Raw genomic sequence first — 27,824 nt, forward strand, 5'->3', positions numbered from 1 at the left:
GAGTACGTAAACTAAATGTACTCTTCTGAAACCAAGTTGGGTTGCTCTAGTGGTTAGCTCACTAGTCTGTTTAACCCTTTGTGGTTGACGGATTAGTTCTTGACCTGCCCGGTTGGGGGATACCGTGGGAAACAAAAAAAATTGTAATCTTCTGAGTTGTGATAATAAAATCCGGATGTGATGGTTCAATTTAGACCAAATATAGTTATGTTTAAGTGATATTATTATGTTCCTTGGTTCTTGACCTAAAGAGTGAAAGCCCTTAATCTTTGTCCAAGCGTCCTTATTTGGTACTGTTAATGCATTTCCTTGCACTCGAGATTTGATTGTTTTTTTTCCCTCAATTAAAACTAACAATGTGCGGAAGAATGATTTTGTTACAGCTTTGCTTTAATCCTTCAACACAGCATGGTAAAATGTTTTTGTGCTTTACTTTAGCTAGACATGAATAGTAATGGCAGCTGAGGCTCAACTGGTAACACCATGCGCCTCTTAATACCTTAAAATGTGTGTGGGTGAGTGTGTAGTGTGGGTGAGTTGTGATACTTAGGATTAGGGGTTGTCCAATCCACTTGACAAAAAAAAAAATAGTAATGCTATTTTGCCCAATTTTTTTTTTTTTTGGGAATAATTTTTGCTTGAAACAGATGGAATTTATGTGGCAATTTTGTTTATTGGTGACAAAAAAAATTATGGGTGGTTAAAAATTTTAAATTGTTCGTATCATAGTTTGCCAAATGTTTTGTCTATTGATTTTATTTTATTTTTGGTTGAAATGAAAGTGTCTTGTAATGCATTGCAAAGAAAGAAGAGCAACTATATAAGCTGCCCTATTTCGCATCCGCTCTGCTAAGGGAGCTCTTCTTCTCTCAATAGGAGAGTCATCCAAGAACTACAGGTTCTTCTCCAATAGGGAGTCTTTACATCCAGCACCAAAAATCTACAAATATCTTCTTATCCTGTCCTTTTTCAAATCTCAAAAAACTGCAAAATACAACAAGTATATTTAGCGGAACACATTATGAGCAACATAGAAGGAAAAGTAATCAAGCTGAACAAGCCTGGAGAGCTGGGATATAAGAAAGAGTGCTTAAATGTGGTGGGCAAGATAATTAGCGACAAGGAAATAAGCTTCAAAACATGCAAAAACGCTCTTCTGGGAATGTGGGGTAATCCACAAGGAGTAGCAGTCACTGATATAGGTTCGAAGAAAATGTTATTCAGCTTCAAGGATAGAAGGAGAGGGCTGCAGATCATGCAGAATGGGCCATGGAACGTCAGAGGAAATATGGTCAACCTTAGATTATGGAGGGAGGGAGAATCAGTGTACGAGGTAGATCACGACTTTATGGAGTTTTGGATCCAGACACATGGTATCCCACACGATTACATGGATAAAGAGACAGGTAGGCTCATTGGAGAAATGCTGGGAGTGTTGGCTGAGGTTGAGGAACCAAAGATGGATGGAGTGCTGAGAAGACCATATCTGAGGATCAGAGTTAGCATCGACATCACCAAGCCCTTACCTACAGGGTTCTGGTTAGACAGAGAGGAGTTACCACCGTTATGGGTCTTCTTCAGGTACGAGAGGCTGTCGGACAGTTACTGCTTTAATTGTGGAATACTAGGACATGAGAAGAAGACATGCAAATACCCAACAGCCATGGCATGCTGGGATACCACCAAAAGAAAGTATTCACCAGGTCTGGGAGTGGGTCAAGGCAGACCAGTTTCAACCGTGGGAGGAGGCAAATCAAAACAACATGGATGGAGTGACGAGGGTGAGGAGGAGGCGCGTGAGCAACAAAACATGGACAGGGAGAGTGAAGAAAAGAAAAACTCAGAGGGGAGCAGGATAAGGGATGAGCAGGCACAGCAGCGAAAAATCAGGGAAGAAAGTGTCTGGGAAAACCAAATAGGGAGAGAGGAAGAGATGGCTGAACCTGAAGAGCAGGTAGAGAGAGTACCAGAAATCCCTGATTTTCAGGGAATTAGGGATACGGGGCCAGAGTTAGGAGTTGCATACAAAGTGAAGAGTCTCATTGAGGAGATAAGGGAAAGGAAAAAAGAATGGGCTAATAAAGATAAAGCCCAAAAAGGAAAACAACTTATAGAGATACAAGGGGCAAGGGAGATGGGCCCAACAAAGGAGATCTGGGCTAAAGAAGGGGTAAATCCTGTTCAAGCAAGGATGGGGATGGGAAGTGGGCTAAAACAATATTATACAATTGAGGAGGAGGAGGTGAATAGCTATAGAAGTGCTGAGTGGACATTGGGCCAGAAAAAGGAAGGAGGAAAAGAGACCATAGGCCAAGAATTAAAAAGGCTTATGCTGGCAACAAACAAAGATATACAAACGCAGCATGGCAGAGTACAGGGGAAGAAAATACAAACATTGTCAAAGTGTGAAATGGAGGGAGACATACTAAAGAAGCCAATTGAAGAAACGCATAAGGAAAATAATGAAGGGGGAGGTCAGCATAGGTTCCAGGGCGAGAGTTTTTACTATGTGGAGCTCGCAAGTGATGAAGATCAAGAGGTAGGAAAGGAGGCACGTGCAGATTGGGAAACTCAATTGGCCAAAAAGCTGGAAAAGAAGCTGAATTTAAAGAGGAAGCGAGAGATCATACAAGTGCCACTATTAACACAAAGCGAATGGAAAGAGGAACATGATGACAAGGAAATCAAGAAATTGAAGAACAACAGAGCTGCTCTGAACGTAGAAGAGCATCAGTTAGCAATGCAGGATTCAGAACTATTTAAGGGAGGTCAAATGGCTGAGGAGGCGGGCCTTAACATGCCCCAACCTCAGCCATGAGTATAATTAGCTGGAATTGTCGGGGAATAGCGGCTGCCCCGACAATCTCTGAATTATATAACCTTTGTAAAAAAGTTAAGCCGCTAATAGTGTTTTTAATGGAAACTAGGGCAAGTAAAGAAAAAATGAATAGGATTAGAAGGAAGTTGTATTTTGACAATATGTTTTGTGTAGAACCCCGGGGACTGTCCGGAGGTCTATGTTTGTTTTGGAAATCTAATATTAGTATGAATATTTACGAGTGGTGTGACAATTATATTAAAGCCAATATTAACATCAATAATGATTTGATATGGCAGGGTATTTTTGTGTACGGGAACCCAGTTTTTCAGAAGCGGAGGAAGCTATGGCAAGAGCTAACGGTAAGTAACATGAACAAGGAGGAACCCCAAGCTTACATGGGTGACTTCAATGATATTTTAAGTCAAGATGAGAAGGTAGGTCTCCATCCTCAACCAAAAAACTGTTTAGAAACTTTTAGGAAATTTGTTGATGATAATGGTCTAATGGATGTTGACCTTAAAGGAAGTAGATATACTTGGTTTAGTAATCCTAGAAATAATTTTGTTACTAGGGAAAGACTAGATAGGGTGTTAGTGAATTGGAAATGGCTGCAAATGCACCAGAATGTTACTCTGAAGGCTGCTCCAGCTATAAGTTCGGACCATTGTGCACTTATTTTAGAAACTCAGCTGCGAGAACGGATAAAAAAAGAGTTCAAGTTTGAGGCCTTTTGGGCAGATCACGAGGAATGCAGAGAAGTGATCAGGAATAGTTGGCAACAAGATGAAGGTAACAGGAATTGCTGGAATCAATTCAAAAGGAAAAGAAACAGATGCAAAAGGGAGCTAATCGAATGGAGTAGAAGAAAATTCAGGAGAGCAGACAAAGAAATAGAAAGAATGAAAACAGAGTTACATAAGATCCAAGAAGCTGAATTGATGGATAGAAACCAAGGAAGAGAGAAAGAATTGAAGACCAAAATATCAGAACTTTGGAAACAAGAGGAAAAATATTGGGGTCTCAGATCAAGGTTGAAATGGCTAAAGTGGGGCGACAAGAATACAGCTTTTTTTCACGCATCAACCATCCAAAGAAGAATCAGGAACAGAATAGATATCGTGAAAGACGGAACGGGTCGGTGGATACAAGGGGAAACAAACATAATGAGGCTAGTTGAAAGGCATTATACCGACTTGTTTGCTTCGGAAGGGGAGAGAAACATGGAAGAGTGTGTAAAAGATATTCCAAGGAGAGTCACTAGGGAGATGAATGAGGAGCTCATGGCAAAAATTAATGAGGAGGAAATAAAGGAGGCAGCGTTTAGTATGGGGGGGTTAAAGGCCCCAGGGCCAGATGGTTTAAACGGGTTATTTTTTCAACAACACTGGGATATTCTGAGCAAAGACATTTGTGCGTTAGTGAAGCAGATTTTTGAAGACGGCGTTATACCGGAGGATCTAGGGGAAACAACGGTTGTTTTAATTCCCAAAGTAAGGCGGCCGGAAAGCCTAAACCAACTCAGACCTATCAGTTGCTGTAACTTTGTATATAAGATCGTAACAAGAGTCTTGGTGGGGAGACTAAGTAAAGTACTTGATCTCATCATTTCCCCAGTCCAGAGCGCGTTTGTTAAAGGAAGACTCATACAAGATAATATAGTTATTGTGCAGGAAGCTTTTCATAAGCTAAACAGGAAAGGAAATTTGGGAAGTCAAGATCTAGCCATAAAACTGGATATGAATAAGGCCTACGATAGAATGGAATGGAGCTTCTTGCAAAGGGTTATGGAAGAGTTCGGTTTTAGTAGTGAATGGGTGAGGTTGGTGATGAGCTGCGTGAAAAGCGCTACTTACAGATTTAAAATAAACGGAAACTTGTCAACCAAGATATACCCACAGAGAGGTCTAAGGCAGGGAGATCCTCTATCACCCTACTTATTTATCCTGGCAGCCGAAAGCTTCACTGTTCTCATGGAAAAGGCGAAGAGGGACAGACTTATCTCTGGAATTAAACTTGCACCATCTGCACCGGTTATTACTCACTTGTTATTTGCTGATGACTGTATAATTTTTGCAGGTGCGCAGGAAGAAGAGATTTATCAACTAATTCAGATTCTAAATAAATATACCGAAGCATCAGGCCAGAGAATTAACATTGAGAAGTCTGGGTTGATATTTGGTAATCAAGTATCCATTCAAAGGAGGGTTAATATAGAGGAGATCACCGGAATGGCATCGTGGGAAGATCCTGGGAGATACCTAGGGTTACCAGCGAGATGGGGCAGGTCAAAAAACAAGGCATTAGAATGGATAAAGGAGAGGATACTAGATAAGGTACAAGGATGGAAAGAGAAACTGTTAAATCAAGCAGGAAAGGAGGTTTTGATAAAGGCGGTAATACAAGCGATTCTAACTTATGCTATGAATGTCATCAAATTTCCCAAATCTTTTTGTAAAAGCATTGAAGCAGTAATTGCGAAGTTCTGGTGGACAAACAATGGAAAGGAAAGGTCCATTCATTAGAAAGGGTGGTCAAGTTTGACAAAGTGCAAATTAAATGGAGGATTGGGATTTAAGGATGTAGAATGCCAAAACATTGCACACTTGGCAAAACAAGCATGGAGATTATTAAAGGAGGAGGACGCAATCTGGGCTAAGACACTAAAGGCCATATATTATCCAAATTGTAGCCTATGGGATGCCGAAGAAGGAAGGAATGCGTCATGGATATGGAAGAGCTTGTTGGAAGGGAGAGACTTCCTTAGAAGGAAAGGTAGATGGAGCGTTGGGAGTGGTACAGAAATTGACATTTGGAAAGACAATTGGGTGATGGGAAAGGACAAGCTGGGGAGGCATGGCGAAGGGCAACCCAGAAGGGTCTGCGACTTGATAAAAGAGGGTGAGGGTTGGGACGCGAGCAGAATTCAGGAGTTATTTCCGGAGAACATAGCTGATTTAATTAAAAGAACACCCATAAGTTTGATAAATAAGAAAGATCATTTTATATGGCCGGATAGTTTGGATGGACAATATACAGTGAAATCGGGATATTATTCTGCGAAGGTGGAGAAAGATACAAAGGAGGAGATAAAACAGAGCAAAGCATCAACAAGTCAGAATTTTAGGGAGGTGTGGGAAACTGTTTGGAGATTACCAGTGCCACAAAAGGTCAAGATGTTTTTTTGGAAAGCAGCTCATAATATATTACCAGTGAACGAAAATTTGTATAAGCGTAGATGTGCAGTTAAACCATCATGCAGCATATGTCAGGCTGAGAACGAAACAGTGGAACATGCATTACTATTGTGTCCGTGGACCAGGGCAGTTTGGTTCGGTTCTAGCCTTCAAATTGCGCCTACAGCTAATAATGTTTCATCTTTCCGGGAATGGATGATGGATACAGTTCGGAAGATAAAGAGCAGGACTGGCAAGGAACAGGACAGAATTTTGTGTAAACTGGGAAGCGTTTGTTGGTGTATATGGAAGGCAAGGAATCAGCACATTTACCAGCAAACAAGAATCAATCCAAAACAGGCTATTATCAATGCAGAGCAACTAGCAACTGATTATCACAACACAACAAGTAGTTGCAGCGCAGACAACATATCAAGAGCAGATAAGAGTGGTGAAAGGAAGAGGATTACCTGGAGGCCCCCGCCACAAAACAGACTGAAGGCGAATACTGACGCGGCTTTCCATAGAGAATCTGGCTCCGCAGCTGCAGCAGTCGTCGTCAGAGACTGGCGGGGAAAGATCATTACTGGAATAACAACAAGGTTCACCACAAATTCAGCAATAGCAGCAGAGGCTCAGGCATATAGAGAGGCACTTATTCTGATTAGGAATCTACAAATGGATAACTGCTTAATTGAAACTGACTGTTTACCTTTGGTTCAAGCCATCAAGGCTAGAATGCCGATAGCAGAAGCGGATGCTATCATTAGAGACATTTTCCAGCTGCTTGACGAGGCTCCGGGCGTGGGAGCTACCTGGACTCCAAGGGAAGGTAATAATGTAGCTCACCAACTGGCAGCAATGGCAGCAGCAAATGAAATCAGGAGGCAGTGGATATTTGATCCTCCTATTCAAATCAGGAACACAATCAGAACAGAAGCTGGACTCGCAACTCATCAGCACAATCAGCAGACTCATAACCAATTAGAAGGTGTCACAAGTCCTACTAACCATCAGAGGCACCAATTAGAGAATGGATTACCTGAGAGGGAGGAAACGAAAAATCAGGACAACCAACAAGCTGAAGTGGGGATGCAGCAGAGATCCACCGCGGTGCTCCAGCCAACCTTCGAGATCAGCAACCAAGAACTCGATACAGCTGCACAATCGAGTGCGACGCAGAAGAATAACGGCAACGGAATCACGATCGGTGAAGGGAGCGTCTCACGGCGGATCCATTACCAGGGGCGTCAACAGCGGCGGTCGGCGATGGGTGGCGAAAATCGATATACCACGCTGACAACTGGCATGTGCAGATCGATGATGTACGAGCGCCGCAGTCTTCAGATTCATGCAACAACTCCTTCAGCGCGCAATGGAGATCCCGGCGAGAACGACAACCACAATCACAGAACGTTTGAGCATCACGAGTTTCATCCTCAGAAGCGGGGCAGTAACTGAGTCGGGTCGGGTATTGTCGGACTAGATTAGGGGGGTTGGGTTTCTTGTTCTGTTTGTGTTGCTGGGTCAGTTCTCTGGCCCAAAACTATGACAAAAAAAAAAAAAAAAAAGAAAGTGTCTTGTTCTTGCTTTATATGCATGGCCAGCAAGGGGGAAGCAAACTCAAGTAAAATAAAGTTATTTTCTTTGGATGGCTGGCCACATTCTTTTTATGGTTAATCAATGATCATTGTTATGTTACCCTTTTGCACATCAAATTAAGAACAATACAAACAACCAAAAATATAGATGAAAACCAAAAGTAGGAATCGGGGTACATTTAATTAAAATTTTATATGTTTGTGTCATTTGTTGCTCTTTATTCTTTTAATTGAGCATTAATTGCTAGGATGATTATGTTTTTTTAATTCGGAATGAAAATTTATCATACATTTTTTCTTTTCTCTCAATTCAATTTTGTAATACATTACTAAGTTGATCAATAGCGTTGATTTTCTCACTGTATTTAAAGAAAGAAGCACGAACCTAGGAGAAGAAGAAATTATCTCTTCTCAAACACAAACGAACACTTGTAATTTTTATGCTTTGATTAAAAAATTGGAGTTCTAAAACTTTGATTTGATGATCATCAGGATTGTTTTTTTTTTCTTTTACAAAGAAATTTTTTTAAATAAATAAAATAAATATAAAATTTATCCATATAGATACGTGTATAAAATTTACGTTTTTTACTTTGTTACCTATTTTAGTTTTAAAGAGGACATTTTTTTTATTAACGTATTATGTTTGCAAGCGTGATACATTTTAAAAAAATTATTGTTCCTATCTTATGTTTACTGAGGACAAGATACACTTGAAAAAAAACTTGTTCATACTAAGGATGAGATATATGTTTAAACAAGTCGGTATTTATGCACACGTGATATGCACAGGACATGAAATTAAAGGAAGAATTGAAGAAATGAAAGGGCAACTCGAACGCAGTCAATATTTATATACATAAGCAGGTAAGCTCCTCTATAAATGTATCTCATTTTCGTTGAGAATAAAATATGTTCAATGAGGAGCACATATCTTATTCTAGCTGCATTCGTGATAAGTTGATAGTGTATTCTTAGTTATCTCGATCATATAAAGAATGATATGCACAAATAAAAAAAACGTAAAATTCTGTGTGCGAGTTTAATGTGTAAATTTTAGAATGATATGCACAAATGTTGGATCCTTTACTTATTGATTCATTTGAAGGTACTTCCTTAAAATTTTGGATTCGGAAGGTGATGCCGGACAATGAGGCAATTGTAGGGGCGGATCTTTGGTAGGTGTGGAGGCATCATTGCAATGATATTTTCAATAATGGAGATCAGTGGTCAAACTATAAGGTTGTTGTTATGGCTCGGATTACTGCTAATGATTTAAGAAAGTCTGCCAGTACCAAGTGTATAACTTTCAAGGATTGAAGGAGGTGGAAACCTCCAACAGGTGACACTTTTAAAGTTAATTGTGATGCGAATCTGTTCTCTGATTGCAACCTAGCAGGAATTGGTTGCGTTATTAGAGATTCTAATGGGCGTTGGATTTCGGGTTGTTCTAGTAGCTATCTTCCAGGGCTTATCGTCAGATGTGAGCTTTTTGCTGTTTGGAGGGGTTTGATTTTAGTTTGGGATTATGGCTTGAGAGATATTGTGTGCGAAACAGATTCTCTTGACATTTTGCACATTTTAAAAAATCCGACAAATGGGCTAAATTGTGATGTGGTTGATATTCTTCAGAAGATACAGGAGCTTCTATAAAGACATTGGGTTGTGGATTTTGAATGGATTACCCGTGATGCTAACGCTGTGGCAGATTGGCTGGCGAGATATGCGGTCAAGACCAATCCAACTCATGTTATTTGGTCGGAACCTTGTGATGAGCTTCAACATCTTATACTTGTTGATTTAGGATAATCTCTTTTTTTTTTATTTGTTTCTTTTTGTTTAGTCACAAAAAAAAATGTGTAAATTTTAGAATAAAATTCAAAACAGCTCTGATAATTACTTCGAAAGACAACGAAGTTTTTAATAAAAAAAAATCAACTCGACCCCTGATAATTATTTCGAAAGGACAACGAGGCCCTTGTGCCAAAAAAATTAATGTTTTTTTTACATGGGCTAATCAATTTCAAAAAAATATTATCAAAAATCGAATTGGGTGTTTTTCTTCTTAACAACCTTGTTGTTCTTTTGTGATAATTATTAGGGGTTGGGTGGAGTATTTATTCTAAATTTTATATTTATTTTATTTATTTAAAAAGTTCTGATAAAGAATAATGGGAGAGTTTGGATATATTTAAATGGTAATTATGTTTGATAACTAGAAGAATTATTTGATATAAGTATAAAGAATTAATTTTTAATTATTTAATATTAATTATTTTTATTGTAAATTTATTCTTTCAAAACTTATCTTTTAATAAGGTTTAGGATTTTAGATTAGGATTTAGGATTTATAATTTAGAATTTAGATTATAAAATTTAACATTTAAAATTTATGATTTAAAAATGTTAGTTGACATTGATAAAAAAAATAAATTAACTCTTTAGTTGTATTCAATTATTTGTCTGATGTCTCATGTCATATAGGAAGAAGTGAAGAACTGTGTTTGTTCCTCTCTCTTTTCAATCAACAAAGTAATTAATAATTAATCTTTAAAAAAATTATTTAAAACTAAAACACAATAAAAGCATTCAAAATTTAAATAAAAATATGTAAAATGAGATAAAATACATCCAATTTAAGGTATAGAATTTAAAATTTAAGTTTATTATTGTGAATTTAGAATTTAAAATTTAAGATTTGTAATTTAAGATAATCGGTGACGGGAGGTAACTAAATAGTATGAGTAGTGGTTGGTGGTGAGATGGAAGAAATTGTGGTATTGAAAAAAAAAAAGTAAAAAAGGGCAAAATAATAATTTCAAAAGAAAAATGTGATTTTTTTTTATTGGATATTTTGGCCAACTTTATAGGTTGAGTTGGAATCCCAAAATTAAATTAGATTTTTCACTTTTTAAAAATTATGAAAGATACTTACCCATAAAATATGAATATTGATAATAAGCTCATTTTAGTTGAGATTTTACTCTAACCTAAATGAGCAGTAACATTTTTGGTTAATTATAAGTCAATAATATATTGTCACATTAGAAGGAATATTTTACCCTCTATATTATAAAGAGTTCTAGGGTAATTGCCATAATTTAATTAGATAATAGGATAAAATATGTGATTGCTTTCTGCCTAATTTCATCATTACCAAAAGTCCAAGAGCATGTGAATTTTTTTTAATGCGAGAATCTACAATATTATTTTAAATTTTTAGTAGACCAAGCTATACTGGCTAAATGATTATACTTGAAACATGTTTTCTTTTAATCATTCATATTTTTCCCTCTTTGAGTCGTTACAATTTTAAAATTTTTTTTTGAAAATAGGAGCTCAACACAAAAGTGGAGCGAGAACATGACTAAATAAAAATAAAAATACAAAGCAGTAACCAAGTAGACCTACTGATTTAACCCTCTGTCATCTCCGGCATTGCCATCAACAACTAAAGGGGTCAGCACCTAACCATTCAGTGTAGCTCTGAACAGACAAGTTGATAATCTCCTCAACTCCTTTTTCTTTATTCTGAAAAATTCTCCGGTTTCGTTCCAGCCAGATATTCCACATAATGGCACAAAAACACACCATCCACCTCTTGCGCTCCTCCTTATTACTTGATGCCTCGGTCCAACTCTGGAAATGCTCCTTGATTGTACCCGGGTATATCCATTGCACGCCAACATGAGATATCCAAGCACACCAAATCTGCCAAGAGAAATTACAACCAAGAAACAGGTGGTAATCATTTTCATCGCCTATTTTACATAAGGCACATAGAGAATCTTCTTAGCTAATAACCCCGAACCGACGCAATCTCTCCTTCGTATTGACCCTGCCAATCAAGCCAAACCAGACGAATAACTCCACCCTGGGAGGGACAAGTCCTTTCCAAATTGACCTAGTGAAGCTGTAGCTTGAGATATCCTCTGGAGCCATTTCTACCTGCAACACCTGCACAAATGAGTTAGTAGAAAAAATACCCTGCTTATCATATTTCCACACAACCCTATCCTCTCTCCCAAGCGCAAGTTTAACTACTCTCAAAGTGTTATGAAGCTGGTTCACTAGATCCAACTCCCATTGAAACAGCTCACGCCTCCATTGAAAGTTTCATATCCAAGTTAACCCATCCCAGAACCCACAATCCCCTATCACTGATCCTCTTTGGTTTGAAACAGAGAAAAGCCTTGGAAATCGATTCTTTAAAGACCCTCCCATGATCCAGACATCCTCCCAGAACCGAGTACGTCTCCCATCACCCACTTCCATAGCCAATCCAGTTATCATCTTCTGCCTTACTTCTTGATTCTTGAACTGTATTTGACAAATGTCCTTCCACGGACCGCCCCTATCAGGTAATCTCTGAGAGTATAGAAGCTCAGTTGGGTTCAAGTCATTACAAGAGCACACTACCCTCTTCCACAGTGGGCAATCTTCCTCAGAGAATCGCCACCACCACTTAAACAGAAGGGCTGTATTGCGTAACAAAGCATCCCCAACTCCCAATCCTCCTAGCCTCTTGGGAGCCTGTACCACTTCCTACTTCACCATGGCCATACCAGAACTCCCATCCTCCCTACTCCAAAAGAAACTTCTTTGTAGAGAAATCAGTTTCTCAGCAACAACCTTTGGCATCTTATATAGGCTCAAGTAATAAACCGGCAAGCTATTCAACACAGATTTAATAAGCACCAACTTACCAGCTTTGTTGAGCACCTTGGCTTTCCAAAGGCTAAGTTTCTCCTCCACTTTGTCTATTATTGGCTTCCATGTCTTAATCAATCTTGGGTTGGCGCCTAATGAGATGCCCAGATATTTAACAGGAAGGGATTCTTGTCTGCAGCCTAACACATTACACATACGTCGTGCCCACTGCGCATCACAGTTAATAGGGATTAAACTGGACTTCTCAAAATTGATGCTCAAGCCTGACATCAACTCAAAGCACCGAAGCAACCTCTTGTAGTTCATGATAGTCTCATCTTCAGGAGGGCAGAACAAAATAGTATCGTCAGCGAACTGTAGATGCGACAACTGAATATGATCTCTTCCAACCAAAAGTGGTGATAAGCGGCCATTCCTAACTGCCTCTTCAAACATTCTATGTAAGACATCCACCACAAGTACAAAAAGGAATGGGGATAAAGGATCACCTTGTCGCAGGCCCGTTTCCATCTTGAACGGCTTAGAGGGCGAGCCGTTTATCAATACTGACATTGAGCACGAGCTCACACACTCCATAACCCACGCTCTCCATCTTTGTCCAAATCCCATCTTTTGTAGCACAAGGTCAACAAATTTTCACTTTACTCTGTCATATGCTTTCTGGAAGTCTAACTTTATTATTACCGCTTTCATCTTTCTCGCTTTGACCCACTGAACTGTCTCACATGCGATAAGCGCCCCATCATGAATCTTTCGACCTTTGACAAATGCGCTCTGCGTCTCCCCCACTAATCCAGGCATAACAGCTATCATCCTCCTCACTAGCAGCTTCGAGATAACCTTATACACATACCCCACCATGCTGATCGGGCGTAAATCTTTGATTTCCTTTGAAACTTAATTAGTAGAGGTTCACAATCCAAATTAGGTTTAGCAAAATAAAGTTCGTCTTGAATCATATTTGAGTGCAACGATTAGCATTGGAACATTTTAGATTATAAATTTAAAATATTAATAAAATAATGACGAATAAAAAATATAGAAGAATAATTTCCACCTTTTCTTGTCTGGCCATTATAATTATCGGCATGCTTTTTAGGTGGTGGATTATTGACATTTTGATCTACCTAAGAATGTATTTTAAAGTCTAAACTGAAAAATATATCCAATTTCTTATATTAGAGAGCCCACACGAACCCACTCTATACACACGTGAAATATATATATAGGTAATTAATATCTCTGCTACTCTAGGTTATAAGGTTTAACTCTTTTAGCATAATGAGTCGTCAATGTATGTATGGTTGAGGTTTTGGAGATTTCATATATATTTTAAACGGATTTAGATTTTTTAAATTTTAAATTTTTACTTCAGAAAATAAAATATAATTTTTTATTTTTAAATAATTTTTTTTATATTTTTTTTAGTCTCACTTATAAAATAAATAATAAAAATAATATTTTAAAAAAAATTAAAAATATATTAATTTTAGAATATTTTTATTTTCAATGACCAATATAAGACAATATAATAATAAATAGGTGAGATGGTGATTTAATATTTTTTAAATAAAAAATTCAACATAATAAAATAGAATAATAAAAATATATAAAAAAGTGTTAGATAAATCCAAAAATAAAATTTTATCTATAGTCATTTCCAGCATTTTATAATTAATAATTATTAAGATAAATATCATTACATTTTTTGTAGCTCCTAAGCGTCTTATTTATAATTTTGGCTGCACATGCTTTTTAATTTCTAAAACTCTTATCATTCTTTTTTCAACTAAGTATTTTAAAGGTTTAATTATTTTGTTAGTCTTTATAGTTTTGCAAAATTTTTAATTAAGTCCCTATATTTTTTTTCTTTTAATTGAGTCTTTGCATCAATTTTTTTTTTAATTGGGTTCTTACATTTTTTCCCCTTCTATTTAGGTCCATATATCAATCTTTTTTTTAGTTGGGTCCCTATTAAAAAGGACTTAATTGAAAAAAAAAAATTAGTGTAAGGACTCAATTAAAAAGAAAAACAGTATAGAGACTTAATTAAAAATTTTACAAAACTATAGGGACCAACAGAATAATTAAACCTATTTTAAATAATAGCAAAAAATTCAATCAATCACCTTCTATCGTTTTATGTTCTTCCTTCCTTACATATACTCTTATCCAACTTTTAAAGTATTGCTTAATTCATCTACATCATGTTAAGTTAATTCATCAAATTCGCTAGAGTTTGAATATCTACTGAAGAGAAAGAAAATGAGTTGTTGTCTATGATTTCGAATCTTTTAAGATTATAGATTTGTTTAAGGCTCTTTCTTTAAATATGTTCTTAATTTCTTTTACTTCTCTCCACACTCACTATACTATAAAAAAAAAAAAAAACTGAGAATTCAGAGAGTAAAAGAATTTGAATAATTCTAAGATGTGAGGAGAGGAAATGAGAGTTGAGAAGAGAAGAATGTAGTTCTCTGTTTTACAAGATGAAACTTACAAGAACAAATCTCAAATTTCTAGTCTCATTTTCTGAGTTTATATACTAACTGATTTAACTCATTTGCTAGCTACAAATAAATATCTAATAACTAATTCAATTATTAATTTATCACTAACCGTCTCATAACTAATTTTCAAGTCAGAACTTACTAAAATTATAGCCACTAACAACTAACTACTTATTACTACTGTTCCTGTATGATTTATACTTCATGTAATAGTATTTAAACAAGATAGAATAGTTAACATATTTTATTTTAGAAAAATTATAAACACACATAAAAAATTAATTATTATATGTTTATATATAAGTATATATTATTTAATTTATTTTTTAATACATATTTTTTATTTTAATATATATTTTATACCAAAAACCGAACTAATTATTGATTTTTTATGGACATCTATTATCTTTGTTTATTCTCCAAATTTTGAGGTGAAAATTGCAAACTTTTATAAATTTTATGTATTGTTTAAAAGTTCCTAAGTCCTATATATCCTTCAAAATAAAGCAGTAACTATAGACATATAATTTTGGTGAATGTTAACTTAAATTTGACTTAACTCACTTTCACTAATCTAAATTCTAAAAAAGGAGTAGGGAGACAGCAAGCTAAGTACTGTTTGATTAATCATGATTATGGATATTGATTAAGCTTAGTGCAAACTGCAAAGTGAACCTTTTGTGGGTCCCTTTACAAGCTGGACGATAAAGTCAAGCATGCTTTCCTTTCTTACTGTTTCCTTCTTTTCATTTCTTTCTTTCATTTATTTATTTTTTTAATTTTTTAATTTTTTAATTTTTGTTGCTGCTTTTGGTGAAGTCACTTTCTATGCACCAAACAGTATTAATTAATCAATATTCCAAATAAACAATTTTTGTTTAGACTTTAGACTTTGAATGTGGCAAAATCGGAATATCCAAATTCCAACATTTGTTCTTTTTCCCCTGCTCTCTTGTCTCTGTTACTTCAATTCAATTCAATACGCGCTGAATCATCTGAACCAACGCAAGGTTTGATCTCAGATTCTGTTCATTCAATTTGTTCCTTACATCAAAGCTTTGCAGATTCTCCGTTTTGTTTTGTTTTGTTTAAGCTTCTAGAAACTTCAGATCATTGGAATGGCCTTTGACCACTTGTCTTTAGTGATTTACTGATTTCAGTAGCTTAGATATGAGCATTTTGTGATTTGTAACGTGCACTGTGCTTGAATGTGATGTTGATTTTGTTTCATTCATTTATTGTTTTTTGTTTTGTTCTTTTTGATAAATCTCTGGCATTTATTATTCCTTTGTCAAAATCGCTTGGATTTCTTGTTTTTGGTGGGGACAATCTTGTCACTTCTCAGTAGATTTAGATGTTTGTACTATGAATTATGGACTATTCATGTTATAGAATGATTCAAATCTTAAAAGAAATAAGCATACTGCAACTCATCTGAGAAGTTATCAAGCTGAATAAGAAAAGAACTATAACAGAAACATGGAACAAGTTGATATGGGCTATGATAACAGCTTTCATTCATCGCCGTAATCGCTTGACAGTTGAGTAATCTACACTAGTTCAGTTATTATTCTTCTTTGAATGCCAAGTTTTCTGTTTGATGTTAGTTATTGCATAATGGTAGCTTTTCTTTGCTTAGCTTATTTACTATATATAATACCTAGTTCTCAGTATAAACTCCCCAAGTTTCATTCTTTCTCAGTGCTTTGTCCCTAAATCTTACAAACCAGCTTTGATAATGTGGTCTGAAAAGTGAAATCATATTATTTACATTTGTCTCAGGTTCTGAGGACTAACATAAATCCTGGATTGAAGATTTATCTCATTATCAACTATTTTGGTGGAATATTAGAGCATACAGATAATGCCGGTTGCCAATAAAGACTTGGATTCTGCATTCCTAAATGCAGGAGCAAACCCGTATCCTTACAATCCATTTATGTTAAATTTTCTTATATTATGTGTTAAGTCTATTGAGTATTGACTATGCTCTAATTATCTTCAGGTTCAGTTTTTTATTTTTTATTTTTTTGATGGGCTAAAGAAAATTACAAATAAACTTGTATCTGCTATCATTAGATGAATTTCTTCTTCATTATTGAGGTGATGCTAAGAAAGGAAGTTGGAAAAATCAGTTTTTGCATTTTAATAGTGGCGTTTTAAAAAGTAGTTGGTGAGCACATTGAAGTGGTAGCCGGGAGACTTAACTTTTTAGTTTAATCTTTGTCTCCTAATTCTTCCAAATTTGTGTTTCACATAAAAGAAGAAATTTTGTTATAAAATGGACTTCCTTTCTTTCACCGGCTTTTCTGATTTTCACTTAATTTTCAATTTTAGAGGCTTAGAAATTTGGTGTATTGAGAACCAGCAGTTGGTTCCAGTGTCAAAATCAAGCCATGGAAGATTCTATACTGGAAGTGCATACATAGTTCTGAATGTAAGATACTGGCAACCTTATTTCTTTCTCAGTTCTTTTCAATTCATGAAGTCATTGATCACTATATCACAATCGAAAAACCCAAGTTTTCAAAGATCCCATCACTATCCTTTCACTGTTTCACTATATTTTTTACTTTACCCTGCTGCTTTTGGATTTCAACTTCACCATAATGTCATTTTTAGTAGTTTTCTCTTTTCTGTATGTGAAATTGATACTTTTCTTTGTGTTTATGGAAAACAGGCAGTTTTTCCGAAAATTGGCACTCCTCAGTACGACATACATTATTGGCTGGGAAATGAAACAAAGAAGGTTTTTATCCACTCTTGTTTTACTGTCTTGCTTGCAGTGATAGTTGTTTATTACTCTTAATTCTTTTCAGGAACATTTGATTTTAAGCTTTATTACACTTATGTCTTCAGCCCTTAGCCTTAATGCAGTTCAACATTTTCCTAAAACAATTTTATGTCTTGTTTCTCATCATTTTTTTTATGAAATTAGATTGTTCTCGAATTTGAGTAGACGGTAGAACTTCTTATAGATGTAAAACCAAATGGAAGGGCTCATCAAACTATACTGACTAGTTTACAGTGCTGGAATTTCCAAAATAAAGCTCGCTTGACGTGCCATTGCTGATTTGGCTCATTTCTGTTTATCCGATAGACATCAACAAAAAAGGGCTATTATGTCTATGTGTATTGGATTATAACATTGTGCCATTATTAATAAATGGGGTTAGATAGATTGACTGAGGAAGGATATTTGGTATATTGGATCCAAGAAATCGGTGCCTAGAAGCTCATTCCAAAGTTACTTATGTTATTAACGAAACAAGTTTTATACAATAGTAGTTATGGACAAGTGTCATGTTGAAGCAATAATTGTTCTTTCAATGGAACAAATATCTATGAATAGATGGAGGATAGTCCAATAGTTGAAAGTAGAGAGAGAAAGATAAATATCACAGACAAAACTAATAAAAAATTTAGACTTTAATTGTTTCATTGTTAACATAGACACTAATTTATGTAGCCAATCCCACCTTATCGGACAACTTGGTTGTTGTTGGAGAAAATATGATGAATTAAATAATGAACATAGTAATTGAGTTACATATGAGTGATGATTAAACAACATGATCTGCATATTGCACTGTTTCTCATAAGCAGGTGGACTCGGCTTTGGCATCAGAAAAGGCACTTGAGTTGGATGCAGCCTTAGGATCATGCAGTGTTCAATACAGGGAAATTCAAGGCCATGAATCACAGAAGTTTCTATCTTACTTTAAACCTTGTATTATACCCGTTGAGGGAGTGTTTACATCAAAGCAGGGGAGCTTGAATGGTGAATACCAAGTCCGCATGTACACATGCAAGGGGGAATATGTTGTTCATGTGAAAGAAGTAAGTTTTCTTTGAAGTTTGATAATTAACTGCTTCTATTTTCTGATAAGGTCAATTAACTCCTTTGCTTACTCCTTTTGATAGAAAATTATAGTTGTATACACTAAAGCTATTTTCTATTTCTCTTGTCTCTCCATAAATATTGTATGATCTTCAAATTAGTTCAACTGGATTTGCTTTTTTGGCCAATGATTTTTTCAAGGGGATGGAACATTGATTGTAAGCTTTACATGATTATTATTGTTGATCTGTTTAACAAATATCTGTATGACATGCTTATCGATTTGCTAGGTGCCTTTTCTGAGATCATCATTAAATCATGAAGATGTATTCATATTGGACACTGCATCAAAAATCTTCCTCTTCAGTGGATGCAATTCTACTATTCAAGAAAGAGCCAAAGGTTTGGAGGTTGTTCAGTATATCAAGGATAATAAGCATGGTGGAAAATGTGAGGTGGCAACAATAGGTTGGAATATGTGCTTCCTTTCTTTATTCTTATAACCATCTTTTTTTTCTTTTCTTTTCTTTTTCTTCTTTTTCTGAGTATAATCATCATTGTATAATTATTGTAGAGGATGGAAAATTTGTTGGTGATTCTGATGTGGGCGAGTTCTGGAGCTTCTTTGGTGGTTATGCTCCCATTCCCCGAGACCCGCATTCTGTGCAAGAATCCGTGGCTCCATCTGTAAAGCTGTTTTGGTGAGCTTCAGAAATTCATGTGCATGTTGCTGGTGTGATTGCATCAATGCATGTGTTGATAATCCACACTTGCTTATCCTTATTCATCTTAAAGATCTCCAACGTTGTTATATTGGATCAATAGTTGAACTGATCAATATTGATATGCTTAACTTTTACCTTTACAGGATCAACTTAATAACATTAATGTTAAGAAACAATCTAATTCGTTTTGTTATTTGGTTCAAATGAAAATAATTCTTTTAAGGAGATGTGTGAGATAGAGATAGAAGTAGAAAGTAATTCTGTTTACTTTCTGAAATACCTATGTTACTCTTAACTTAACAGTTTGTTTTCTCAATAGGATAAATTTACAGGGAAAACTTTGTGAAACTGGAAGTGAACCATTTAGCAAAGACATGCTTGAGACAGACAAGTGTTACATGTTGGATTGTGATAGCGAGATTTTTGTTTGGATGGGAAGGCAGACATTATTGACGGAAAGAAGGACAGCAACCAAAGCTACAGAAGTAAGAGTCCCTTTCTTTCAAGTTTCCCTTTTTTCTGCTTTTCATGGAAGCCTCAGGTTTTTCTCAGTCTACGGTGCTATCTTTTAAGAGTTAATTTACTTCCAAGTTCCAAAGAATCAGGCATGTTGAGATTGTGGGTTTTAGATAGAAGAGGCAGAAGAGAGAACAAAGGGTAAATGAATAATATTATGAAATAGGATGATTTGATAGAATAGAAAGACATTACTCCTATTTATAATAACAGGGATAGGGAAGCCGTAATCCTAATCAAACAAGCAAATAAATAACAATAAATATCAATATTAATTCTAAAAGATCACATCTGATATTCCTTAATGTTCTAGAGATATTATCTTGATTTCTAACAAGGCATATATACTTGTACTTATCTCAAATTTCATTCTCCAATTTAAATCCAGCTAACTTAGTGGATCTCTACCACACGCTCACTTTCCACCTTTGTTCTTGAAAATTTTATGTCAGAATCCTAACCATGTTATTATAGAGCCAAATTGTGTCCCCAAAAGAAATATATATTCTTAGGAGGGTTTGATCTTCAGATTTCATATTCTCTATATACCTTGTAGCCACAGTTCTTTTGTCACTTCAGCCATATACTCAAGAATTGAAGCTAAAATCAATGCTTCATTATAAAATATGTTTATTGAAATGCTCTAGTTTAACTTTCAAAATCTAATTGATCCATTCTATCAATCTCAAACTACATTTCTTGATTAGTGCTGTGCTTAGATTTTAGTAAAGGGCAGTAAAATTGGAAATTTAGTAATAAATTCTTTGTTGAAATGTGCAAATGACAGATAAGTAAGACCAGGAAATTTTCCTTAAAGTGTTAATGTCATGGCCTATTCTCACTACCATCTCCAAATACCAGGATTTTGTCAGAAATGAAGGCAGATCAAACAAGACTCATTTGACATTTTTGTCAGAGGGATTGGAAAGTCCGATATTTCGGTCATATTTTACTAATTGGCCTAAAACAGCGGAGCCTAGGCTTTATGAGGAAGGCAAAGAAAAAGTAGCAGGTTTAGTACCTTATACAATTTAGTTGTGTTTAAGAAATATGCAATCATTTCCATAACCCGTAGTTAAATTTTGAACATTATTTTTCTTCTTTTGCCACAGCCATATTCAAGCATCAGGGTTATGATGTGAAAGAGCTTCCGGAAGAAGACAACGAGCCATCTATAGATTGTTCTGGGAAAATAAAAGTATCTTATTGCTCAAAACCTTGCTCTTTCTTGTTTCCAAAATCCAAATAGTCATACTTGTTTTTTAGCCCGTGTTAATTGTTAACTGAATACTGCTAATTCAGGTTTGGCTGGTGGATGGTGATGAATTATCTCTTCTTTCAGTTGCAGAGCTGACAAGGCTTTACAGCGGAGATAGCTATATAGTACAGTATACATTTCCTGGAAATGGAAGGGATGAAACTCTCTTTTATGCTTGGCTTGGCTGCAAATCTGTAACAGTAAGCAATAGGCAATGTTTTTTGTTATGTATCCTGTAGGCAATTTTTTCTACTGAAATTCACATAAATTTATTAAGTTTTCAAAGTTGTATTATTTACAGACAATCTATTTCCTTTTATTTAAAATAAAAATTATATACTATAGGATAGTCTAATGATGTTTTCTTAGTTTGTTGGAATTGCAGCCCATGGCATCTTATTTGGCATTAAAATTAAAAGTGATTTGGAAGTGAAATTTTATTTCCAGAAGCTGTCTAAATTTTACCTTCAATCTTGTAATTATTATTATTTTTTTTTCGTAGCCATGAATAAACTCGAATTCATGTATTTGGATAAGGGTTGGTGGTGGTGGTTGTTATTGTGAAGAAACTCTTAATATGTTCTATTATTTTTGGCTTGCAGGAGGATAAAACAGCGGCCATTTCTCACATGAATATTATGGCTGATTCAGCGAGAACTAATCCAGTTGTGGTTAGTGACATTCTTGCCTGCTCTTTCATATTAAGTTGTTGAATAATTATGTGCAACAAATAAATTAATCTAATTTACATCACATGCCTGTTCAGGCTCAAATTCATGAGAGTAAGGAGCCAGTTCAGTTTTTCTCAATACTTCAGAGACTAATCATATTCAAGGTATGTACACACTATAATCTCATTTTAAGGCTATAGCTCGTAATTTTAATAGAAAGAAGCATTCGCTGAATTTTTCATTTTTCTTGTTGTAAGGGGGGAAACAGTTCAGGATATAAAAAGTTCATAGAAGAAAAAGGTATCACAGATGAAACCTACAATGAAACACAGGTAGCTCTGTTCAGAGTTCAAGGTACAAGTCCAGATAATATGCAGGCAATCCAAGTTGATCAAGTATGTTTCAGTGACATTCTTAACCCAGGGGTGAAAGTCCATTGTATTTTTTTTTTTTAATCTCTAGTTACTAGAAAAACTGAGTTCCAAGGCTTGAAATGTTAAATGTGTTTTCTCTTTTGAATAAATAAATTAAATTGCATCAGTTAATTCCAAGCTTTAATAAAGCTCTTATTCAAGTTGAGAGCTGGAGTCACTAATATATTTCATTACTAACCGTTTCAAACTTTCAATATCTTGTTCTGATTGTATATGCATGAAAAAATACTGCAGGACTGTAAGAAGTTATACATATTTATAGTTTTTAGTAAATATAATTTATTTGATGGAACCATAATTACATGATAATTAGGTAACTGATTTAATTGAAAACTGTTGGCTAGCACTAAATTGTATATTGCCTTCAATTTCTCCATGTCGAATTTTCTCACTTTTCTATGCTTTCTTTGATCATATAACATAATTGTTATAGGTTTCAACTTCCCTGAATTCATCCTATTGCTACATTCTGCAAACTGAGGCATCTATCTTTACTTGGATTGGGAACCTATCTTCGGCTCGAGACCATAATCTTCTTGATAGAATGGTGGAATTGCTTAATGTATGTCACAATGCTACAATCTTATCTGAATGCTATTCTCTGGGAAAGAAAATTTAATAAAAGTTTTGGCATTTCGGTTCAGTTAAATTATGTGACTGGACATCATTTCTTTCTGTTTGTGCTATTTCTTCTAATGACTTGTATAACATTTTGAATGCAACTTTCAGCCAAAGTGGCTACCTGTATCTGTCAGGGAAGGTAATGAACCCGATGATTTCTGGGATTCACTTGGTGGAAAGGCGGAGTATCCGAAAGGAAAAGAAATTCAAGGATTCGCAGATGATCCACATCTGTTTGCATTGAAAATAAATGGAGGTAAGAAAAATACCCTTTTGAGGAAAATAATCTGCTTCTCACTTGGTTTAGAATTATCCTGGATGAAATGACAGGGAATGCATGTCTAATTGATGGTTCTGTTTCTCACGCAAAATTTATTTGGATTCCATCTCAGGAGGTTTTAAGGTATATTGGTTCTACAAATTGAAACTCTTCATGTGCTTTATAAAATATTATGAATTGGATATCTATTAAATATGGTTACATGTGTGTTTTGTTTGGCGTGCGGAGAGTACAAATCATGGTTCCAACTTCCAAGGAGAGGAGTCCATGTTTCAACTTATTTTGATATGTTGCTGAATTCATGTTGGGTTATATTTTAGCTTTAATTTTAAGGTTACCAATTGAAATTTTTTTATAAAAAATATACAAAGTTTAAGCAGAAGGGAAAATTGCTCTCTTTTTCCACTGGACCAAACCATGATTTGCTCACTATAAACCAAAATACACCCTTAGCTTTTGAGAGTCAGCAAAACACATATTATTGATGAAGACAGACAATTCAAAAATAATTTAGTTTCATATGATATCGTCCTATTAATTATTATCGCTTTCATGGTTGCTAGGCTTTGTCAAATCATGTTATTAATAGTATTGGATTTGGACTAAGTGTGGCCTTGATACAACATTTTCAGGTGAAAGAGATATACAACTACACACAGGATGACTTAGTTACAGAAGATGTTTTATTGCTTGATTGCCAAAAAGAGATTTATGTTTGGATTGGCTTACATTCAGCTGTCAAGTCAAAACAAGAAGCTCTCAGCCTTGGATTGGTAAATTGTCTACTTTTCACTTGTGATCTTTTTAAATATATTTTTTCCTGAACTGATAGCCCATATGCCAAAATAACACTTAGAATTATGAACTTGACAGTAAACACTGCTTCCTTATCCAAAGCTATATTAAAGGCATTTTGTCTGTTAATGGTCATTTCACTTGGCCGTTTATATTTCCTATACATTATTCAATGTTCATAGCTACTTTATTATACCTTGTAATTATTCTAATTTTTCTTTCGAAACATTGGACTTTAACCCTCTTGGACTCTGCTATTGAATCAGCTTTAGTTCTTCAGTAAAAAGGAGTCCTGTTGGTTGCGAAAATAAATTTTGTTCAGTGAGTTTAATTATAATTTGGATAGTTTTTTTTTCCACAGTTTATTATTAGTTATACGATAGCCATGTGATAGGAAGTAATTCTTATTTCTCTATAAGATGAGATCAAATTTTACACTTTTCAGTTTAATATATAGACTTAACATTTGGTGCAGTATTTTCTTCTCATAATTGAAATTGTAATGAGCAGAAGTTTCTTGAAATGGATGTTCTTGTTGAAGGCCTCTCTCTGGATATTCCTGTTTATGTGGTAACTGAAGGTCATGAACCATCATTTTTCACTCGTTTCTTTTCATGGGATCACACAAAAGCAAATGTAAGTCTCATTTCTGAAGAGTCCAGTTTGACAGGACTGAAACTTCAAAAGACTAGAGGAAATTCCCTGCCACTTTATAGATCATGCTCTTGTCCTAAATCTGATAAACTATTTTAACTGAAATGTGGTTGTTACAGATTCTTGGCAACTCCTTTGAACGAAAACTTGCAATTCTGAATAGAAAGTCAAAACCTTTAGTAGAAGTAAGTGACTTCCTGAACATATTATGTTTCTGTGAATTTTTGGTCTCGTCCTGAAAATTTTAAGCTGAGTTTTAGATAGCTTTCAGTTTTATTCCTTTGGTTTATGTGTCTTTCATCACCTTCTTTAATCTACTATTCTACTATTCAGGGACACAATAGAATCCCATTGAAAGTCAACTCTAGGGAATCTACCTCTAATGGTCACAGAAGCATTTCTATTACACCCAGCACCCGCGGAAGAAGTAGTTCACCTGTACCTGGTGGTGCCGGCTCAGATTCTGGGCAATCAGGTGATCGGCTTCTTTTGAGCGCTGACTTGGTATCCAAGAAGCTCTTCGAAGGATCTCCTGCCAACAGCAGTGCTGGTAACAAGAATCCTTTTTATACAACAACAAAATCTTTTCCCACCTAATATGGTTAAACGTGGATAAAAATAATGCTAGTGTCTTTCATAAATATATCTATGTTTAGCCCATATATATTTAAATCTTTTTTTAATAAAAATATTTTAAGTTTCTTTCATCAATGTTGTAATTTATTTAGTTCTATGTTGGGCTATATGGTGCATGCTTTTTGCTGATGACATCATGAAAAGAGGCTTTAGAGGTGTACAGTTTTGCATAAGCCGCAATAATTTTTGCATAAGCCGCAATAAGACAAAAATATATGAAATGTAAGTTAAGTAGGAGGAAGGGAAATATTAACACAAAGCGATTCAAGTATCCTGGGTGTATTATTTAGAAAAATAAAGAGATCGAGAAGGATGTATACCATAGGATTCAAGCAGTTAGTCAAAGTAGCGAAGTGTGTATAGATTTATATGCGACAAAAAAGGCACTTTTAGAACTTAAGAGTAAATTTTATCACTCTACTATTAGACCATCTATGTTTTATAGAAGAGAGTGTTGGGCGACAAAGGGTGGGGATGAGCATAAGCCAAGATGAGGATGCTTAGATTGATGAGTGACCATACACTTATAAGAGAAAAAGTTAGAGTAGCATCTATTGTTAAAAAATGTTGGAATCTCGTCTTATGTGGTTTGGATATGTAAGGAGTAGACTAGTGGAGCATTCAGTTAGGAAGGTGGATTAGATGGAAGATAGACAAGTGACGAGAGGAAGAGGAAGACCTAAATAGATTGTACATGAGGTGGCCAAGAGAGACCTAATTTATTTATTGTAAAGAAGACTTCATAATTATTCTGTTGTCCAAAGTTTAGGTATGATTTTTAACCATTTGAACAAGTGGGACTAAATTTGGTGTATTACTTGAGTAAAATAGAAATTTCTCACTGCTGTTGCCATCTACAAAATAAATTTAGTATCTTGCAAATGGATTTCCTGAATGGCATTCAGTTTTTCAAACTTTTTTTATGATTATTTCATGGTTTATGTTTTTCTGTTCCCAGAACAAACAATGCCAGTTTCTGGTTCTCCAGGATCAGAATTCCGGTCCTCAAATGAGACTACGAGTATCATTCAAAAAGATAGAAATATTGATGGGGAGAATTTGATGGTACATCCTTACGAGCGTCTGAGGGTGGTTTCTGGTAATCCAGTAACTGGCATCGATTTAATGAAAAGAGAGGTATTTCTTGAACTGAAGAATTCTTGCAGCCAATTTTCTTATATTTACTCAACCTGTTCTTCTAGCAGCTTCAAATTTCTTTTCTTCCTGTTGAAGGATCACTGAGAAAAACCAACAAGTGAAAAACTAAAAAATGATAATTAAGTTCATTACACCATTCATTATTACTTTAAATTTCCATATTTTTTATTCTGTAGGTATTTTCTTCTTAGCCATTTTGATTTTCTTATGCTAAGAAAGTCTTCTTTTGACTATATATTCTGATGAAACTAGGCATATTTGTCCAATGAAGAGTTCCATGAGAAGTTTGGAATGCCCAAAACTGCCTTCTACAAGCTTCCTAAGTGGAAACAAAACAAATTGAAGATGTCCCTGGATTTATTTTAAGGCCAGGGTTTTTCAAGATAATCAAGATCATGGCCAAGAAATGCTTGTATTTTCTTGCAACACTATATATAGCATGATAGGAATTTTCTCTTATGTTGGTGCATATTGAGGTTTTGGGTTTGAGTGGCTCTCTTTTTTCTGTGATGTACATGAACTTTTCCACAAACATATTCTTTCATTTTATCTTACACTCTATTTTGTGATGAATTGATTATGGTTGAGGTATGCGTATTAAGGCTTTCCCTTAATAGAAAAAATGCACGTTTATGAGTCGAGTTTACATTTTAAAGTTTAAGTTTTACGAATTAAGATAAACTTGAGTTTTTGGTGACTGAAATAAACTAAACAAAGAAAAACAAATAAAACAAAGAATTTGCTTAAATAGAAGGACAGTCCATTTAAGACTATTCTTAAACTCCTCTCAAGGTAAAGGAAGCTCCACATGAGAAACTTATAACTTCTCGAGTTTGATTTTCTTGGTATAAAGCCATCTTCACTACATTTCTCAAATTAACTTAAAATAACAGCAATGTTAAGCAACGTTGACCATCTAGGAGGATGCTTGTGAAGGAGTGTACAAGTGCATAACCTTGTTCTTCAGTATTCAAATAATAAAGAGAGTTTATATCTATGCATTTGTAACTAAAAAATTGTTATATTAATATAACATTATTTGTGTCATGTCAATAGCAAAATGTACATTTTGATTATGATACTTTTTCTTTTTTGTATTAAACTAGTCACTTAGTCAGGAACATGCGTCACGCAAGCTTCATTACAAGATGATGACTTCCATTATTATCAAAACCTTCATAATGAAATGTAAATTATATCCAATGTTGTCAAGGAAATAAAGATCACATCATGTATTGAATATCAAAATTTTCTTTTATTTTTGAAAAAAAAATTATATTGCATATGTAAATTAATAAATAAATGTTTATAATTCCAAACCAAATTACCATCGTTATTTTTCAAATTATTTATCTATATTTTTTAATAATTTATCTATATAGTATATATCACTCTGCCTTCACCAGTCACCACATACATATTTTAGAGTAAACACCCAATTCAGTCCTTCTTCATTTTC

At 34.9% G+C, this 27,824-nt stretch overlaps 2 protein-coding genes across 2 annotated transcripts; both read left to right on the top strand.

Moving 5' to 3' along the window:
• Positions 1–3,045: 3,045 nt before the first annotated feature.
• Positions 3,046–7,455, top strand: LOC130974237 (uncharacterized). The gene is made up of 2 exons (XM_057899031.1): positions 3,046–5,214; positions 5,398–7,455. The coding sequence occupies exons 1-2, from the start codon at positions 3,046–3,048 to the stop codon at positions 7,453–7,455; spliced, it is 4,227 nt and encodes a 1,408-aa protein (XP_057755014.1).
• Positions 7,456–15,640: 8,185 nt separating this feature from the next.
• LOC130964246 (villin-1) lies at positions 15,641–26,938 on the top strand. The gene is made up of 23 exons (XM_057889864.1): positions 15,641–15,786; positions 16,559–16,696; positions 17,114–17,213; positions 17,457–17,525; positions 18,383–18,616; positions 18,908–19,085; positions 19,192–19,318; positions 19,662–19,827; positions 20,720–20,870; positions 20,971–21,056; positions 21,161–21,316; positions 21,719–21,787; positions 21,883–21,951; positions 22,045–22,182; positions 22,655–22,783; positions 22,951–23,098; positions 23,235–23,245; positions 23,755–23,895; positions 24,428–24,553; positions 24,691–24,756; positions 24,905–25,121; positions 26,166–26,344; positions 26,618–26,938. Exons 2-23 carry the CDS (start codon positions 16,641–16,643, stop codon positions 26,729–26,731), a joined length of 2,730 nt encoding a protein of 909 aa, XP_057745847.1. The 5' UTR covers positions 15,641–15,786; positions 16,559–16,640; the 3' UTR covers positions 26,732–26,938.
• The last annotated feature ends 886 nt before the right edge of the window (positions 26,939–27,824 follow it).

The sequence above is a fragment of the Arachis stenosperma genome, chromosome 1 (genome assembly GCF_014773155.1).
Source record: "Arachis stenosperma cultivar V10309 chromosome 1, arast.V10309.gnm1.PFL2, whole genome shotgun sequence".
Classification (NCBI taxonomy): Eukaryota; Viridiplantae; Streptophyta; class Magnoliopsida; order Fabales; family Fabaceae; genus Arachis; species Arachis stenosperma.